Source organism: Ambystoma mexicanum, chromosome 6p (genome assembly GCF_040938575.1).
Source record: "Ambystoma mexicanum isolate Mex_15411 chromosome 6p, UKY_AmexF1_1, whole genome shotgun sequence".
NCBI lineage: Eukaryota > Metazoa > Chordata > Amphibia > Caudata > Ambystomatidae > Ambystoma > Ambystoma mexicanum.
In genome coordinates, this window is record NC_090935.1 from 539,992,382 (window position 1) to 540,010,723 (window position 18,342).

Sequence of the window (18,342 nt, forward strand, 5' to 3'; positions counted from 1 at the left end):
ACCTGGTCTCTATCCGCCCCTGCTCCCTGTTGCAATGCAAGAGCCTGCGCCTTCAGTTCCTCAGTTAAGGCCTTACTAGACTCTATCAGTCTCTCCTGCTTAGCTACCTGTTGTTGGAGCCTATCATTGTGCTGGCAGAGAGCCTCATTCTCTCTCTGCATTTCCTGATTGGTCCTGGAGCACTGGGCCAGTCTTTGCTGCAGGAGGGTTACCTCCTGAGTCCCATCCCTACTGGCCTGCTCCTGTCTTGCCAGAGCCTCCTCCACCCTCCTGGTGTGTTCTAGCAAGTCCTGGTGTTCTTTTTGGAGGTCACCCAGTCCCTGGTGGGCCAGGTGATTTTCTTCCATTTTTCTTTTTAAGTGGCAGACTTCCTGGCCTAAGGTGTCCCTTTCCTGACTAAGAGTCTGCTCTGTACCGTCAGGTCGTCCCTTTGCCTTTGGAAGGCACCAGCTTTCTGGCGCTCCTGATCAAACTCTGCCTGGGTATCCAGGTCTTTCAGGATCAGTTTATTGCTCTCCTCTTTCTCTCTGTCTAGTTGGATTTGCAGGGTGGCTACCTGCTCTGTGCATGCCCTGTTGAAATTGATCTGTTGCTCCAGCTTTTTCTGGCTCTGCAGCAGGGAGTCCAAACTGTCTTGGCGTTCCTTCTGCAAGGCCAGAATTCTGGTATCCTGGTCAGCCTTTTCCTGTTGCAGTATATCCATGTCCTCTTTTATTTTAATGATATACTCCCTACTATCATTTTCTGACTCCTGGCTCCTCTGCAGCCTCTGCTCAGAAGAGTCCAGATCAGATTGGGCCTTCTGTAATGCCAGCAGTTGCCTACTCGCCAGATCTTGGCCTTCAGCACATTTGTCCTGCATGGCTCCCATATGTAAATATAAATATGCTGCTACCCTGGCAATCTTGTTGTGCTCATCCTTGGCCTTAGGGGACATATATAGTTCACTCAGGGCCACATGTAAGGGACCCTGGTCTCTCCATATATCTGACCCTGTTTCAGTGATCTGGGGTGCGATTGCCTGCAACCAGACCGTCTGGTCCTGATGAGTCCACTCACCTCTCACAAATAGCTTATGTAAGAAGTGCTCTCTGGCTATTTTCATATCTACCAAGGTCGTCATTCTGGAATTTGAGTTCCTTCCTGACTTACAGAAGTTTGTATTTTATTTTTGCAAAACAGACCTTTTCCTTAGAGCGTTCCTTTGAGGAGTGCTTTACAGCGTAACACAGCGTGGTGATCCGACCGGATATGTGTATCTGGTCAGCTGGCACACTGTATTAATCTGCACAAGTGATAGATCTAACCCAAACGTCCGGCTCAAGCCCCCACTTTGTAAGAGGATTCAATCCAGCACTACAGCTAAGTCAATGCCTAGTCTGGGATACTGAATGGAAACCCTTATTGATATATCTTTATGTCCAGTTCATGAGTTCTGGATGACTACCCCTATATAACACCCCTCTCTTGGAACCCCCCTGACCCCACTGAGCCAAGAAGTAGTTCTGTTTTGCAAGTTTAAACGGTTTATTTGAGAATGTAAACAATATATATATATATCACACTTTATAATAAATTAATAATTAATATCACACTTCAGAACATGAGCAGTTAACAACAATGGGTAATGTTCTACTAATAAACTGATTTGATTACCCAGGAGTAGTATAAAGGATGAGGTAGCACGCTTGGGAATAGGAACAGAAGAATAAGGTGGTAGAGAATGCTTTATCTAGTTTCAGATGGATGCAATGTTGAATGAAAATGCAATACAGAAAATACTCAATATGATTTCAACAAAACAATGTAATCACTTTTCTCTGGCAATCCACTTCCCCCCTTATGCAATGTAAGTTAATGAAGAGGAGAGCACACAGTTCTTAGAAATGCAATCAAATGTAATTCAGTTCACCCCAGCAAGCTTAGACTACAGAAGTTTGAAACACAGGCCCAAAATGCTTTTATATGTGCTGGCAATGAAGTGAGGAATATGCTGAAAATGGTTTTAATTCCCTTTAGGAGGTTCAGGGTGAGTGAAATATACTTGAGATGAGTTCAGGCTCACTTTAGCAAGGATCTAGGAGTAACTAGCAGGTTAAACGAATTTTTGGCAAAGGAAAGCAAGGAAGCTGCTGTTTTCACACGTGGCTGGATTTTTAACCAAATCGCGAATCGTGGCAAAATTCGCGAATGCGTGAATCACGATTACGGCAAATGTATAAGGGGTAGCAAGGTGGTCCTAAGCTTGTTGAAATGATGAGATTCTAAGCTTTCAGAGGAAAGTTAAACCAAGTTCCTAGCCCAAACGGTTCCAGAGATACGGACGATTAAATAAAGGTCGTTTTTCGGATTTGAAATTTTAAAAGTTCAAAGCGACAGGTTACAGCTTGCAGCTAGAAAATGACAGGTGACAGCTTTGCAAATGACAGGTGACAGTTAGGAGGCAGTTCTGGTTAGATTAAAATAGATTGAATTATATTATTTTAACTAAGAGATTGGTTCTGCATAGTTCTGCTAGGTACTCACAATATATTTTGAAATAGGCCTCCCCACGGATCTGGTCAGGTTTTGGACTGGACTCCGGTTCTGGTCCCGGCACTTCACAGTGATCTGGGTCAGCTCTCTGGTTCTGCTAACAGCGGTCTGGGTCACTCTGGATCTCTGGCCTCTGGTTCTGGATACTGCTCTGCTTCCTCTGGGTAGAGCACTGTTTCTGGATCTTTCTGCACAGCTTTCTCTGGACCCAGCGCTGATCTGCACGGCTCCTGGATGCTGCTACCGCTGTTAGGTTTGCTGGATGCTGAGGCCTACTGAGAAGAGTTCTCAGTTTGTTGGTTTAGGCCCTTGCTTTGAGTTCTGAATCAAGTTTTTTGGAGTTTTCTAAGTGTTGAATCTGGTATCTTCTGGATGTTGTATGGTCCGGCAGAGCGCGTTGCAGCAACTGGATTTGAATGTCTCTACCTGTCCCAGCAGTCTCTTTTTATGTGTTTTGAAAGTGGGTGTGTGTGCAGCATTGGTCAAGCTTTCCGCACTGCTCTGATTGGGGGAAGGAAATGTGTGTCATGGTGATTCTGTAGGTTTTATGGGTCAGAGGATCCTCCCCTGGTCAGTTTGCCCACAAATTTATATTTGAACTAAAGACATATTTCATAGATACACAGTGGTTTGAAATTACATGCACCCATCGCGTATCACATGAGGTATACTCTGTTCAAACTCTGATGTTTCTAAGAGCTTGCATTCAGAAACGGCAACATTTTGCGTTTTTTTAACTGGTTTTGCAATATTGGGTTTTCATTAAAAATTATACACATATACACGGCCTGTCCTTACATACTCCAGTAAATTCCCATGTCTCTAGCTTAAACACAGAGTCTCTAGTATCCATAAATAGCGGGGTTTTGCCCCAGAACATCACACAAATTCCCAACGCGTCTTAAAACGTGCACAGAAAAATCACAAGAATTATGGTATCATTTAAATAATTTTGACAAGTCCGCACTGTGAGTTATACATCTTTCTTATAATCATATTCTGGCCAGCAGGGGTGTGTCTTTTCAGGTCACATGGTGTAGAAACCAGTTTATCCAGTTTCTGCCAAGCTCAGAGACCCAGCCTCTCCCAGCTTCTGCCAAGAGGAAGCTATTTTACGGTCCCCCTAATAAACCATCTGCCTGGGCCCTGGAAGGCCCATTGTTCAAGGGGAAGCCATTTATGGCCTCCCCACAATAAACCCTCTGCCTGGGTCCTTTGTTTAGTCTCTAGCAGTCCCTTGGTAATTCAATCAGAGAGGGGTAACCTCCCCTCAGAATGCAGCCAGGCCTGAGAACTGCTGTGAATCCAGTTTCACTCCAATTGGGGGGAAGTTGTCGGGCAGAATCCAGTTCCTTAAGCCAGGCCCCAGCTAATGTCTCTTTTAGTTACCCAGTTTTCTGCATTCAAATAAAACTAACAATTTTTACACATGCAGCTGGAATGCTGATTCTAAGTTCAAAACTATGACATTTTAACAGTGACAAACTATGTGGCAGTCACAAGTCTGTCCCTCAGTTTATTTACACATTTCGATTTTTGGTGATTTTAAATCCAGTTTCAGTTTAGGCCGCTGCAGACCTGCAGAGCTCAGCCAGTCTTGTTATAAACCTTCAAGTCACTTCAGAATATAACTTTACATTGTATCCACCTCTTAGTAAGTCTCTCTTTGGCCTGCTTTGGGTTCATTTATTCAGTTTTACACAAGTCTGGTGGTTTTAAAACGCCGGCTTTCTGGTAGTGGTAAGTACTGGTAATGCAACCATTTTTGGGATTTAAGAAAATGTATTCCCCACAGTTCTAGGTTGCTTTTGGCAATCAGCATTGCCATTCCCAATGGTTTCAGGCTACTGTGTGGGTAGTCCAATGGTGGTTTTAGGCAGTGCCCTTCTGTGCCCATAACATCGGCAAAAATGGACGGCAGCCTATTCTTCATGCATTTCCCTGGGCATTTTCTGGGAAGCTCTGGCCATCATGATGTTTTCAATGCCAGTAATGCACAGGTTTTTTTTTTTTGGTAGGGCTCGGATGCATGGATAAAAACATCCCACACCATTCATCCACATACATCCAACATACATCAATCCACTCATACCAAACAACAATAGGTATTAGATTAAAGCCTATAAAAGTCATAACAAACAATTCATTGTCAATTTAATTGTTATACAAAAGATTTGCAAAAACGCATGGCCACAGTAGATTATAAATGTGGTCAACAGTTGAGATGGGTCCCAGAGATCTTCAAATACGACCTCATCTCAGATTTCTCTACCGGTTTCGACATATCAACGTTATTTAAGTAACGTCTTCATCAGGATATAACAATTACATTCTAAAAGAAGGGGGAAACATAAACTCATAAGTTCCCTGTTCTTGAGTTTCATCATAAAATTGAATAACAGAATGGAAAACAAAAATAAATTGACAACAATCATATCATTGTTAAAAACCAAATTCTTCACATAAACAACAACCTGCTCTCACCCCGAGTTCTTATCTCTAAGGTGGACCATAGGTGTCTGACAGAAAGTGCTTCCATCATGGAGTGGTGTCCCAGGGTGCAGTGGGGAGAGGGTCATGGCAATCAAAGATACCAATAAGTTAAAGTGCAAATGCATTCATCACATAGTGCCAAGCTGCCCTTAGGAAATAGAAAGTGGCACAAGTGTGTACTCTTTCTATGGAAAGTGGCTCCCAAAGGTGGAACAAAAATGTGCTCATGTAGGCTAACCTTAGCACAAAAGAAGAAGGAAAGCAATGCATAATTTCTTTTATGGTGGTCTGGAGTCACTGCCTTAAAAGTTGACAGCATCCAGATATAACTTCCTGCACAGCTGCTTGCTGGGCTAGCAATTGAACTCCAATCTATAATGTAATGGCATACATTTTAAGTTTAAACAGCTCATGCTATACCAATCAAAAGAAGAGAATGGACCAAAGATTTTGCAAGTGATCTTACCCAATTGTTGGGAAAATGGAAGGGAGGATGTTCTAACTCCTCCAAAGATCTTCTGACCAACCGGGATACAGTCACAGGTCACCTACTTCTCTAAACAAAAGAAGAGAGACCAATCAACCAGTTGTATATATATGTCAATGGACATGTTCTATAATGGGCGAGCCTCACGTTTGGAATACACTAAGTATGACAGCGGTGTCTAACAATCTACCAAGTATCCCTAATACAGTTTGAAACAATACAACATTGAACCTTATCACTAAAGGTTCAAGGATGGTATAATTCCGCAATATCGTAATCCGACAGCACGTGGTCAATGTATCACAGCATGAGTGTGTTTACCTACAACAGATGGTCGAGTTGACTCGGCAAGCAGTCCGCGGGTGGAAAGCTTCAAGCAGACAAGCCGTGTGCACCCGAAAGCTCAGCAGCACAACATCGCTGCTAGGGTGAGTGTAAATAGTATTCAAAGGGCCCATGTGATCAGACATTTAATCACGTGACCTCGCGAGTAGCATGCTGCCATGGAAAATCTACAAGCAACGCAAGAGGTACAAGGATAATGCCCAATCACTGGATTAAGGTTGGTATATCGAATGGAAGGAATTTTTAATATGGTTCTGCTGGCACGAATAATTTTTTGTGTCAAATTCGTACTTTTTTTTAATGCAAACAGGGGTTTGGGCATAGTAGTTCCTGATGCATTAAGAATGCACCAGTTTTTCAATATAATGCCTTTAATGACATTACTTTGTTGGCAGAAAGTTGAGACACAAACCAGTTCCTCTTTTTTATCAGTGTCACACTTGGGTAACAATAGCAGGTCCCGATTAGCATATCTTATTTTCCTCGAATGCTTTATAAGCTTTTTAGGGTACCCACGTTCCAATAGTCTTTTTTCCAAAATGATGGTGTGTTTTGTAAAGTTAATAATGTCTGCGCAGTTACGGCAAAGTCGTAAAAACATGCCATATGGTAGATTGCGGAGTAGGCTGGCAGGATGTTGACATTCATATTTTAATGTGGTGTTTCTCCCAGTCATTTTTCACTGATGCCCTTACTGCTATGTTGGTCACTGATACCCCTACTGCTATGTTGGTCACGGATGCCCCTGATAACATGCTGATCACTGATGCCCCTACTGCTATGTTGGTCACTGAGGCCCATGTTGGTCACGGATGCCCCTGATGCCATGCTGGCCATTGATGCTAATGATGTTATGCTGATCACTGATGCCCCTACTGCTATGTTGTACACTGAGGCCCCTGATGCCATGCTGTACACTGATGCCCCTACTACTATGTTGGTCACTGATGCCCCTACTACTATGTTGGTCAATGATGCCCCTACTGCTATGTTGGTCACTGAGGCCCCTGATGCTATGCTGGGCACTGATGCTTATGATGTTATGATGGTCAATGATGCCCATGTTACTATGTTAACTAATGCTGTTACTGAAAATAGCAATTCTACACTGCCTGTCGCCCTACCTGCCATGGTCACTAACCAAAGGCCCACACAACCCTCTGCAGCCAAACCATCTAGCCTCTCCTCCACACGCCTTACCTGTGCCCTGGTGAACGCCTGCTCTATCCCAGTGCACACTCTTGATGTGCATGATTTTATCACTAGGGATAAGCTTGACCTTCTCTTTGTCTGTGAGACCTGGCTACAAGACACCTCTGGACCTGCTCTCTTGTTGGCTGTCCCTTCTGGCTATACCATATTTCGGCAGGATCGGGTAGGACAAAGGGGGGGGGGGCGGTGTGGCCATTATAGCTAAGGACACTCTTGACATCAGAAGAATTCAGGGGGAACTAGGACACAACGCTGAATACCTCCTCATCAAACTCAAAACTTTACCCAACTCTACCATTGCTTTCCATCTTGTATATCGCCCTCCAGGCCCAACAGCTGACTTCCAAGAAGGCCTCATCCACTCTCTCTCATACAACCTGAAAAAAACAACCAAAGTAGTAGTACTGGGTGTCCTCAATCTAGGGCTATCCGACACCCACAAGGCCAACGCCGCCGCCCTACAAAAAGGTCTAGCTGCACTAGGGTTTGTCCAAGCCATCACCAAGCCTACTCACATTAAAGGGTGTACCCTTGACTGGGTTGCACAGCCCCATTTTCCTCTCTACCATCTCCCCCATCCCTTTGTCAGACCACTTCTGTATTAACTTTCACATCAACACCTCCACGGGACCATCTAAACCCACCATCCTTCTCCCTGCCATACTTTCAAGGAGCTCTAAGAAGCTGACGAAAGATACTCTCCTACATCACCTGCTTGTTCCAGTTCTGCAACCACCATTCCCCAGTGATCCTGTCCTCCTAGCTAACACCTTTAACCAGGTCATAACTACGGCAGTAGATACCATCGCCCCTCTTGCTGCCAAAAAAGCTAAGAAAACTAAGCATTCTAATGCTTAGTTCTCTCAAGGACTCATGGATCTCCGCTCCAAAAAGAGGGTATCGCTTGCCACATGGAAAAGAAACCCTACCGAACCTAACAAAACTGCTTTCAAGACCATTGCCAGAGAATATAAAACAGCCATCACACATGTCAAAGCTGAATCCTACAACACGAGGATTAACAACGCCAATTCAGGGACAAAGGAAATCTTTGCGATTTTCAGGGAACTGGAGTCGCCCTCAGCTCCCCCATCCACCATTGTCAAAGACGAGACATGGTGAAACCAAATTCAAATAGCTATGCTTGACAAACTCCATTTCCTGCACACCAAAATATTAGCTCACCAAAAAGCTCTCTCATCCCTATTAGCCTGTCTCACGGCACCCCCAACCTGTAACACATCTGACCAGGTACCAAAATTTGAATTCTCTGACATGAGCGAATCCAAAGTCATTGCCCTCATAAAGTCTATTAAGCCTTCCAACTGTAAGGGGGATGCTTGCTCGGCTCACATCATCAAAGATTGTGCTCCAGCCCTTGCCCCCCTCGTCACTGCCTTCATCAACTCGTCCTTCCAATTGTCCCATGTACCTACTTCTCCCAAAGAAGCCTGGGTCCGACTACCACTAAAAAAAAATCTCTTGACCCATTGATCACTGGGAACTACAGACCCATTACTACTGTCCCTTTCCTGCTAACGATTTTGGACAAAGCAGTTTACCTGCAAGCTCAAAAATGTATTGAGGACAACCACCTTTTGGACTACGCCAGTCCAGCTTTCATCCTCATTTCATGGCACTGAAACGGCTCTACTTGACCTAAAAGATCAAATAGATGACCTGAGAGACGCAGGCAAACCTGCGCTCCTTCTGTTCCTAGACCGCTCGGCGGCCTTTTGCCTGGTAGAGCATAAAACTCTATGCCACCATCTCTCCTCCACAGCTAACTTCTCCCCAAAGGCGTGTGAATGAATTAGCTTGTTCCTTCAGGAGAGAGTAATGAACGTCTTCTCGGACTCCTCTAGTGCCATCACCAGTCCTATCAAATGTGGGTTCCCACAGGGCTCCTGCATATTCCCTACCCTGTATAAAATCTTCACCAGATCCCTGTTCAGAATCCTTGATGCACTGGGCATCTCATATGCCAATTATGCAGATGACACCCAGGTGCTCATCCCTCTCTCTGGGAATTATCTAACTGATACAAACACCCTCAACTTCATCTACTCAACCATTCAATCTCGGATGACAGACAATTGGCTCCGTTTAAATAGTGAGAAAACCGAACTCTTGCTGATTGGGTCTCCATTCACATTGACCAAACTTGACAAGGAGTATCGCTCTTTCACTATTGACAACATCCCCATCACAGTCTCCCAAGCGATCAAGACACTGGGTGTGTACCTTGAACCAAGCCTTACCATGGACAGGCAGGTCAATGCCATCGCTTCCTCTGCAGCATATCACTCTAAATTGATCAATGCTGTCAGGCCATTCTTGTCCCAACAGAACTGTATCACAATAGCCAGAGCCATCATTGGCTCCAGACTGGACTACTGCAATGCCCTCTTTATTGGAACCTCCCAAAGAAACCTGGCTAAACTTCAGATAGCCCAGAATAATGCCTTAAGAGCTGCAACAGGCATCTCACGCAGGGAGCACATTTCAGGGGTCAGGAGGCAGGTACACTGGCTACCTATCAAGGAAAGGGTTGTCTTCAAAACACTTGCATTAACACACAAATGTCTTCACGGACTGGCACCTAGGTACCTAGAGCAAAGGATCACCAAACAAACAGCATCCAGACCCTCCAGGTCCGCCTATGCTAACCGTATCACGGTTCCTCACACGTGCAGAGTGCGTGCTGGAGGCTCGAGTTTCCCAGCAGTGGCTGCTACCCTCTGGAACCCCCTCCCAGCCCAGATCAGATCAATCGACTCTCATGCTGCCTTCCGCAAGGCTTTAAAAACTAGGCTCTTTGTCTGAAAGGGCTTATCCCTATGAGTTCTATTTTGCATATGTTACTTCTCATCAACCGGTATACGGTACTATGTAATATATCCATGTAAGCAACAGTCTTGAAGCTTTATTCTGGGGGCGCTTATTGTAACCCTCAAGCAGGCCTTCTTAAGTATCTGTTATACGCCTCGATGCCTGTGGGCTGCAGTGCACTCTACAAATCCAAAATAAATAAAATAAAGGTGTTATAAAGGTTGGGGAGGGGCTCGGGTTGGGATTATAAACTAAGGGAAACAGGGGTTTGTGGAAGGACCTCCCAAATAAAATAAAATCAGTATTTCTTTTGTTAAAAATGTTTATATAAAATTGTTGTTCATTATTTTCTATTCGTTATAATCACATGTAACAATGGCATAGTTTATTGAATGGGATACATATGAGTTATTTGCCCCATGCAGCACTTTCTATGCACCCTAAGCAGTAAATATTTCATGTGATCCTAACTCATAACTAATTAGTATTTTTGAAATAGCAGGTATTCACAACATGACAGGTTTCTAGAGTTCCCACCTAATCACAATGAGGCCGGGTTGTAGGCCAAGAGCTGAGATTGGCCAGAATGAACGTCATGAATTCACATATGCGGATAGCTACCTGATGCAAGAATGTTTGCAAACCAAACTGTCCCTCTCAGGCCGGGAGCAGGTTGCACCAGTGGATTTGTGAAAACCATCACCAGCAGTCTACTACCCTACACATCTGCAGTGCATCTCCCTGATGTGCAAACTACTATAGGGCTCAAAACATAGGCCAGCATTCAAGAAGATTCAACCAGTTATGCCACAGCGTAAAGCATTGACCGCGTTTTGTTTCCAATGCCTTTTGCTGCGGATTTAGTGTCATGCTCCTGCACTGGTCAATGTTGCTAGCATGCTCACAGTACTGCTGGTGCTTTTGAACCATGCTACAAGACCCAGACTGGGAGGCTCGTGAGGCCCACTAATGCAAGGAACACAGGCCAAGGCTACAACCAGATTCATTGGCATGCTCAATGGCTATTGGTAACCCACAGGCAGAGTAGGGCGAGGAGAACAGCAAGAATGACCCTGGAGTTGCAGAAGTGTAGGGGGGCATTCCATTATTTTGCAACCAGTACCAGCCAGGAATTGAGGGCACTGGGTAGAGAGAGCAATAAAGAAAGAGATAGGGCGAGCACACAACACACACTCACACACATGCAGCAACAACCATCATCCACCAACAGCCAAATACAATCAGGATACAGCCTAATAACATCAAGGCACAAGAACCATTATTGTGATAAAAAAAATATGTTACAAAAGTATAAAAACTATCACCAGAAATCTTTTTCCAAGCAGAAAACCATCAACCAACAAAGTTGCTTTTTTATGCGTAATGTTTCATGATTCCATGCGGCATTGAGCAGCAAAAAAAACAATAATGTACCAGATAATTAACACAATCACTCATCAAAATGGTTTGTCTTTAGCATTACCCAAAATCCATTGTCAACCAGAAAAACAGTAGCATCATCATTAAACACATTGGGCCTAATTATAAGTTTGGCGGTAGCCTTGCCGGTAAAACCGGCAGGCTGCCGCCAAACTTCTGAATATTTTGGTGCCCGCGAATGGGCAATTACTGGGTCATTACGGCCCTGCCGGACCCAGTAATTGCCCATTCGTGGGCGCCGGAATGAAATGCTGCCCAATCCCATTGGCTCAATTCCCTCATAGGGCTCAATGGGAATGGGGAGGTCGGATTCACAATGGTGCCGGTGCCTCCGACATGCTGTGCTCACAGGTGCCATTCCTCCCGCCAGGTCAGGCCAGGCGGGAGAAAAGGCACCCACGAGCATATCTCGTAGTTTGCCTGTCCGGTAACTACGGTACCGGCAAGCTTACCGGTAGCATAGTTACCGGACCGGAAAACTTATAATGAGGCCCAGTAACAGTACAATACGAGCAGCAAATCCTGGAGAGGTAACATTGTAAACTTAGAAATATAAGGGAAACAGTGAATATTTTCTAGAAGAATATCAAGGGTATCTTACACCCCATCATATGAAACCTCTAGCCTATCTACACAAGTAACTGAGTCCAAAAATAAAGACTGACCAGAGAGAAGGAAGACCCACAACCCAGGACCCGCCTGCCCAACAACAAAAAAGAAAAGGCCCCAGACGAGGCACATCTCATAAACCTTCTTTCCTCCCCACCCTCGTATAAAACTGGACATAACCAAAAAAAGACCTAAAAAGAGGGTGGGCCACAGTGGTGCCTTTCTCATTGACACTATTGGCACTGCCACCATCAGAACCATTGCAGCAGGTGTAACACCTGCCCCCAAATGCGAACAACAGTAGAAACGTTGTCATGAGCAGAGCAGCAAGCCACACCACCTATGAATCCTCCTCCAACAACCCTTCCCGTTATACAACTGAGAACAATCTCAGATATTTTCAAAGGGAAAGGGCATATGCTCACTAAAGACTTAAACCCTCCCACTAGGTTCTCACTTGCTGAGTCCACACTGGTGGAGACGAACTCTGAACCCAACATTAGGTTATTACCATCAACACCTTGCAGGACAGCCTCTCAGTACACTCTCATTTATTTGGTCCCAATAGTAAAGTAGGGTCCTGAGGAAGAACAATGACCTCCTTACTTCCTCACCTCCACCTAGCAAACTGCACCTAACAATAAACAATAAATCATGAAACGTCCCCAAACGATAAGAAATTGCTCGCTCACCTACCCCCGACACCCTTGAAAAGCCTGCCCAACATGAGGTTTGTAGTGCGGAGCCAATTTCACTACTGCTGCATATGTGAATTTGATGGTGTAGGCAGGAGGAGAGTGGAGTTTACCCAGGGACATAATTTGCAATCACTAGGGGGTCGCAACTCTTGTGCGACACCTGACACTGCCTCTGCAACCTCTGGTTAAGGGTTGCAGAGGCAGAGAGAAACCACAAAGTAGAGGAGTCAGATGAGGGCCCACTCTGCATTCATTTCTTTTTGAAGTCACTCTGACCTCAGAAAGAAAGTATTTCCGTTAAGTTGTTCTGTAAGGGAAATGATTTCTTTTTGCTGTCAGACGGACCTCAAAAAGAAACGATTTCCTTTAGAAGTCAGAGTCGGCTACTCTGCTCTAAGCAAGACAGGAGGTCAAGGGTCGTGTGATGTCACTTCTGCATCCTCTGACGCTTTGATGAAATGACTTCCCTGACTTGGCCATCCTCAGAACTGTTGTGATGGCTGTGCCAACAAATACAAACACACCCACATGTAATGTGCTCTGACTTGGGGTGACCCAAACAGAGCATTGGCTCCATCATGCAACCACCAATTCAGTAACACGTGTGGGACGTCCAAGTTGCTCCATCGCATGCTGTGACTAGTAGGCAGGATTTAGAAGCTGGAAAGCAGCCTCTGCACCACATTCAGCTTCCGGGGTCTAATTGCACTTCAGGAAAAGGAAATCTGCAGGGGGTCCCTAAACGGGGTCATCTCTAATGACCGCCTTCTCACCATCCTAGTGGAACTGTCTTCAGTGTTGTTCCATCTTCAAAACGACAGTGAAAATGTATCCGAACATACATTGAAAAATGATAATTACAGCTTTTCTGAAATATCACATGCAGTATTTCTGTATATGGCTGTATGTATAGTATACTTGTAACCGGGTCCATTTCCCAGAATACCGTTGGCGTTATTGGTAATTACTGCATGCTTAAATCCGGCCCAAAAAATGGGCCCAACTCGTAAATGAAACCAAGCCTGTTGCAACTTTAGATACATATAGGCCTATTTGATTCTCGTCATTGCTAATTAAACGTTGCATGCCGGTTAGTGTTTGCGCCACGCACCGTATTTTTAGTATGAAGCTGCATGCATGGCCTTTGTGGATACTGCCTTGGGCTTTTACATGAACAAACAAGGAAAATGAACAAAGACCCTGAATTCCAGCCAGTATGGCTGCCTATCTTCTCTTCCGTGACTCAGTGTCCCCCCTTTTGTTCTATTTCAGATGACAGCAGCCTCCTGAACCTGACTCCGTACCCACTAGTCAGACGGCGGAAGCGGAAATTCTTTGGGTTATGTTGCCTCGTCTCCAGCTAAATCACCCCACCCGGAAATACCAAGAAATCCATCACTCTAACCCTTCACATTTAATTTGACTTTCGATTTCATTAAAACATATTAGATGTTTGTTATTGGCCAGCTGTGGCAAGCAAAACAATTGCACAGTTTTGCAAAAAAAAAATATCCAATGCTGACAGACTTGTTTCCAATGCGTGATAACAGCTGCCCGTGATCTGTCTGCTGTGATCTTTCTCCCGTGCTGCCAGTAGCTCATACCACAGCGGTGCATTATGGGTTGTTGGTTTGACATTATGCCTCCACGATTTTCTATGGTGCCTGTTCTCCTACACTCCACCTCGACGCGGCCTGTTCACCTGATCGATTCATGGAGGGAAATGAAAAAGGTTCCATTTTGAAAAATCAAAGTGGGAAAATGTCCTAAGTGGTTCTGAATGTTTTTTACAGACTCCTTTTTTTATTTAATTTCACCCTGCATGCTTGCATTCAACGGTCTGACGACTAGAACCCAGAGTTATGGATGATAAAGTGTTCTAAGGTTACTCTGCTTTATGTGCAAACTGGACATACTATTCATGTGCAATGCTCTAACTGCTATATATGCCTCCGCATCCTGGTGAAATGTTACCCTATTATAAGAGAACCATTTACGTGTGTATCTAATAAGGAACAGAAAATGGTGGCTACTTCCAAATGAGGTCAATAGACCGAAATATTATTAAGTCTGGAACCAATCGGAAAAAGGCACAAATTATCCCATTGTGTTTTATTCCTATCATTCTTATTTAGTCTTCCATTCTGAAGCGGGATGAAACCAAACCCTAGACTAAAAGATAAATACCTTAATGTATACCTGCATATTTATTTTTGGTTGGTATTTATATTGCGCTAAAGGGCCAGAGTATATACGAAGATATTGTATGGCTTGTAAATATACTGTAAGCATAACTATAGCATACATATATGTATTTTATTTCCTTTAAACCCAATGGCATATTGTTGACAGACAGAATTAAGTCAATGGGCCTCATTACGAGTTTCCCGGTACAGGAAAAAAGCGTGTATAATTGCCAGTAGTTACAGCACCAGCATTTTTCCGTACCGGGAAAACACAAGTTTGCTGGTGGGGCCACGGATCTACCTCCAGGCCTGACCTGCCTGTAAATCAGGCCCCCACAGGTAAAAAAGGAGCGCAATGACCGTCACTTGTAATTCTGGTGCCGCTAATTGCAGCACTCCCCTCCATGGAGTCCTGTAAGACTCCATGTAATGGGCATTTACCTGCGTTTACGCCGCCTGGAATATCACAGTAATACCGGGATATCAGGCAGTGGAAATAGTAGGGGCAGCTTGTAATGAGCCCCAATCTGGTGTCCACAAGTGTACAAGTCCACAAAAATGTAAATCAAAATATGATCACATTTTGTTTCCCCGGACAGTTAAAAGCATGGTGTCTGCACAGTAACATATTGTTAACTCTTATAGGGCATGCTGGATTTAGCTCAGACTGTAATATATATAATACATTTTACATTGTTAATAAATTCTTTTTAGTTAAAAAAAAATCCTTTGTGGTGATTTCGAAAGTCAGGGCTTCATTTAAAAGAAAGGCTGAATCACTAAGCGGCTCATTTAAAAAAACATCCTAATTGCCCGGAGGGGAATGCTTGTGATTGAACTTGCATGCAAACAGGTCCCCCCCAGGGAAATTTTCACCATTTGCACTGTGGATTGCAAATGAGAAGTGTAAAGAGGTGGCGGAAGTCTCTTTACACCTTTCATTTGCACTCTGCAGTGCAAATGGCGGCTGGTGACTTCGAAAGGTGGTGGGGCGCAGGTTTAGCAGGGCAAATTTGTGAGCGAGCCCGACTCACTTCAAGGGAGGCACGAAAACCTTGGAAAAAGGGCTTCCAAAATGTGCAGTTTACTGCCCAAATCCACGCAAACATGGCCTAAAAAGCATTAGGTTTTGGGTACTAATGATGGTACATTATTCTTATGTGTGCAAGTATGACGATGCATTTTACAGCAGCTTGTATGGAGAATAGTTGGTACTATGTTGCATGCATAATGAAATTCATTATATAAATACCCAGTAATGCTGGAAAAATAATCATTTTGAGGTGTACCGAGACCAAAACTTTGGGTGGGGGTAGGGTAGCCCTTGGAATGTTGGCAGAGGGCCTAACTTCAGAGACTGTAGGGGAGGGTAAAACGTACTTGTGTGGGGTATCTAATTTCTTTGCACATTCTACTGAGACTATTCAAATGCAGCTTCAATGTTACAAGCAGTTAACACTCTGCTTCACGTCTGAACCACACACTTAAGAATTGCTGTAAGAATGAGCTGTCTGTTGTCCCCCTTAACCTCCCAATCATTCCCCTAAAATGCAAGTGTTAACACCCCCATCAAGATTTCAATTGTCAAAAAATGTATGCATGCAATGCAGGTGCTAAAAATGAATTGCTTTATATTAGGAATTGCTGGGCCTCTGGGCTACCTGTGAAGCTAGAGGACCCTGCTTATTGTCTGTGCCCTGTCCTTCCACGGCTCTGTAAATAAGTCAGGTCAAGTAAACATAATCCAAAACTTCAGAGAGGGGGGGGGGCTAAAGCCCAATCTGCCCAATAGTTATTGCACCACTGTGATGCTGAATCACCTACATCTTCGACTCAGAAGAATGCAATCAATGTATCATACATAACAACACGATTAAATTATTCTGGCCTGCATGACCCACGAAAATGTACATCAGGTCGCATTTCTCAACGTGTGTCCAGCTTTGCAAGAAAGGTTGTTTTCGGAAGTCACTGGGACAGCACTTCATTTTTACTTTATGGGCGGAAGCACAACTTATTTTGTCTTTTTACCTCTAATGTTTTGTTATACAATGAACAAGAAAAGTGAGCATCAGCAATCGTTTGTAGTCCCTACCTGAACTGTCATCAGAACATCAGACTTCATTTTGCTCACATTAACTGTTTCTTTATTACTCTGATTTATGGGTGAGTTACTTTTGGCTCAATTAGTCATTGCTGGTTCCATGGCCTTTTCAGTTCCAAGAAGTGTGCTCAGTGGGCATTGTACAAACGCTTCTGACAGGCTGGCGAAGTTAAGGAGATGTCATATTTTATGGGAGATAACTCTTTTTAAAAGAATGTAGGAAGACAGAAAAGTATGACAACAGATCACTGGTGTCTTTTTTTTATGGGGGTTTGCCATCTGAATTATCTTTAACCCATAAGCACTCGCTGACTTCAGTGATACTACTAGATTTTTTTTTCAGCCTCATTTTGTCTCCCACCCCCATGTTTATCTAAAACATGTCTTGCTCATTTCTTTAATGGCCACTGCAGAAAACGTTAGACAAACTGGTCTAGCGCAGCTCACTCCGCTACACATCAAAAGGAATTCGAAAGATAGACATCTCCCTGTTATTCACAAATTAAACAACACCCATAGGGGCAAACATGGCACATGCGGCAGTAAAACGTTATCCCAATGGTAGGATCATATAACGTACACTTATTCCTTACCACCATTCTGAATTCGGACTCCAAGGTTTCTCCATGAATTACAGCAAGGCCACAGCACACGGTAGAGTGAGGGAGGCTGTGCTCTGCTACTTGCGTCCCAGAACAGACACGCCCTGGCTGGGAGCTCTGCAGATTGCAAGTGAGAAAGGGGGTTGGGGCACACATCATCAACCCACCACCCACTGGATTGTCATTGGCTGGCAAACAGCCAATGACAAGTCTATAAATTATGTTTCTATCGGAGCTCTGCGATGTTTGTGCAAAAATTATACTGGCAGGGCCAGCCTCCTAATTGCCTCACATGGAAATGACTTACGTAAACTGCGCAGACCCTACGAGCTCTGCACAGTAATAATATAGAAAAAGTGTGTAAAATGGGACTCGCCCCTGTGTGTCTGGGTGATTACACTGACCAGGCCCAGTTTGACATGCAGATTGATTTATGCATGCTGCCCAGCTTAACAAAAGCGATTACAGAGAGAGATAAAAGGGAACACTATTTTCTTTTCTCTGTACTGCCGGGAGCTGTGGGAGGGAGGGCGGCGCCCCCATGGCCTAGAATAAACACTGCCGGCCATTTACGCCTGGCAGGCCGTGTTTACAATGATTTCCCAAGGAAGCGCCAGCTTTTTGCAAAAAGTAGGCGGTTTCCATAGGACATCATAGGTTTTGCGTTAGCATGAAAATCTCATGCTTGCTGAGAGACAGGCATGGTATCGAGAGAGACACATGCTCAAAAGTAACAGTTTGAAAACCTTAATTGTCAAACTTTGTGAGGTTGGTGTAATGCCTAGCTCGTCCTAACTAT

The 18,342-nt window shown here is 44.2% G+C and overlaps 1 protein-coding gene across 1 annotated transcript in view; it reads left to right on the plus strand.

Moving 5' to 3' along the window:
- Positions 1 to 15,562, plus strand: part of RGS7BP (regulator of G protein signaling 7 binding protein) — a 567,198-nt gene extending 551,636 nt beyond the window's left edge. The window contains exon 6 of the mRNA XM_069627344.1: positions 13,924 to 15,562. Coding sequence (XP_069483445.1) covers positions 13,924 to 14,015 — 92 coding nt within the window. The 3' untranslated portion in view covers positions 14,016 to 15,562. The remainder of the gene's footprint in view (positions 1 to 13,923) is intronic.
- Positions 15,563 to 18,342: the final 2,780 nt, after the last annotated feature.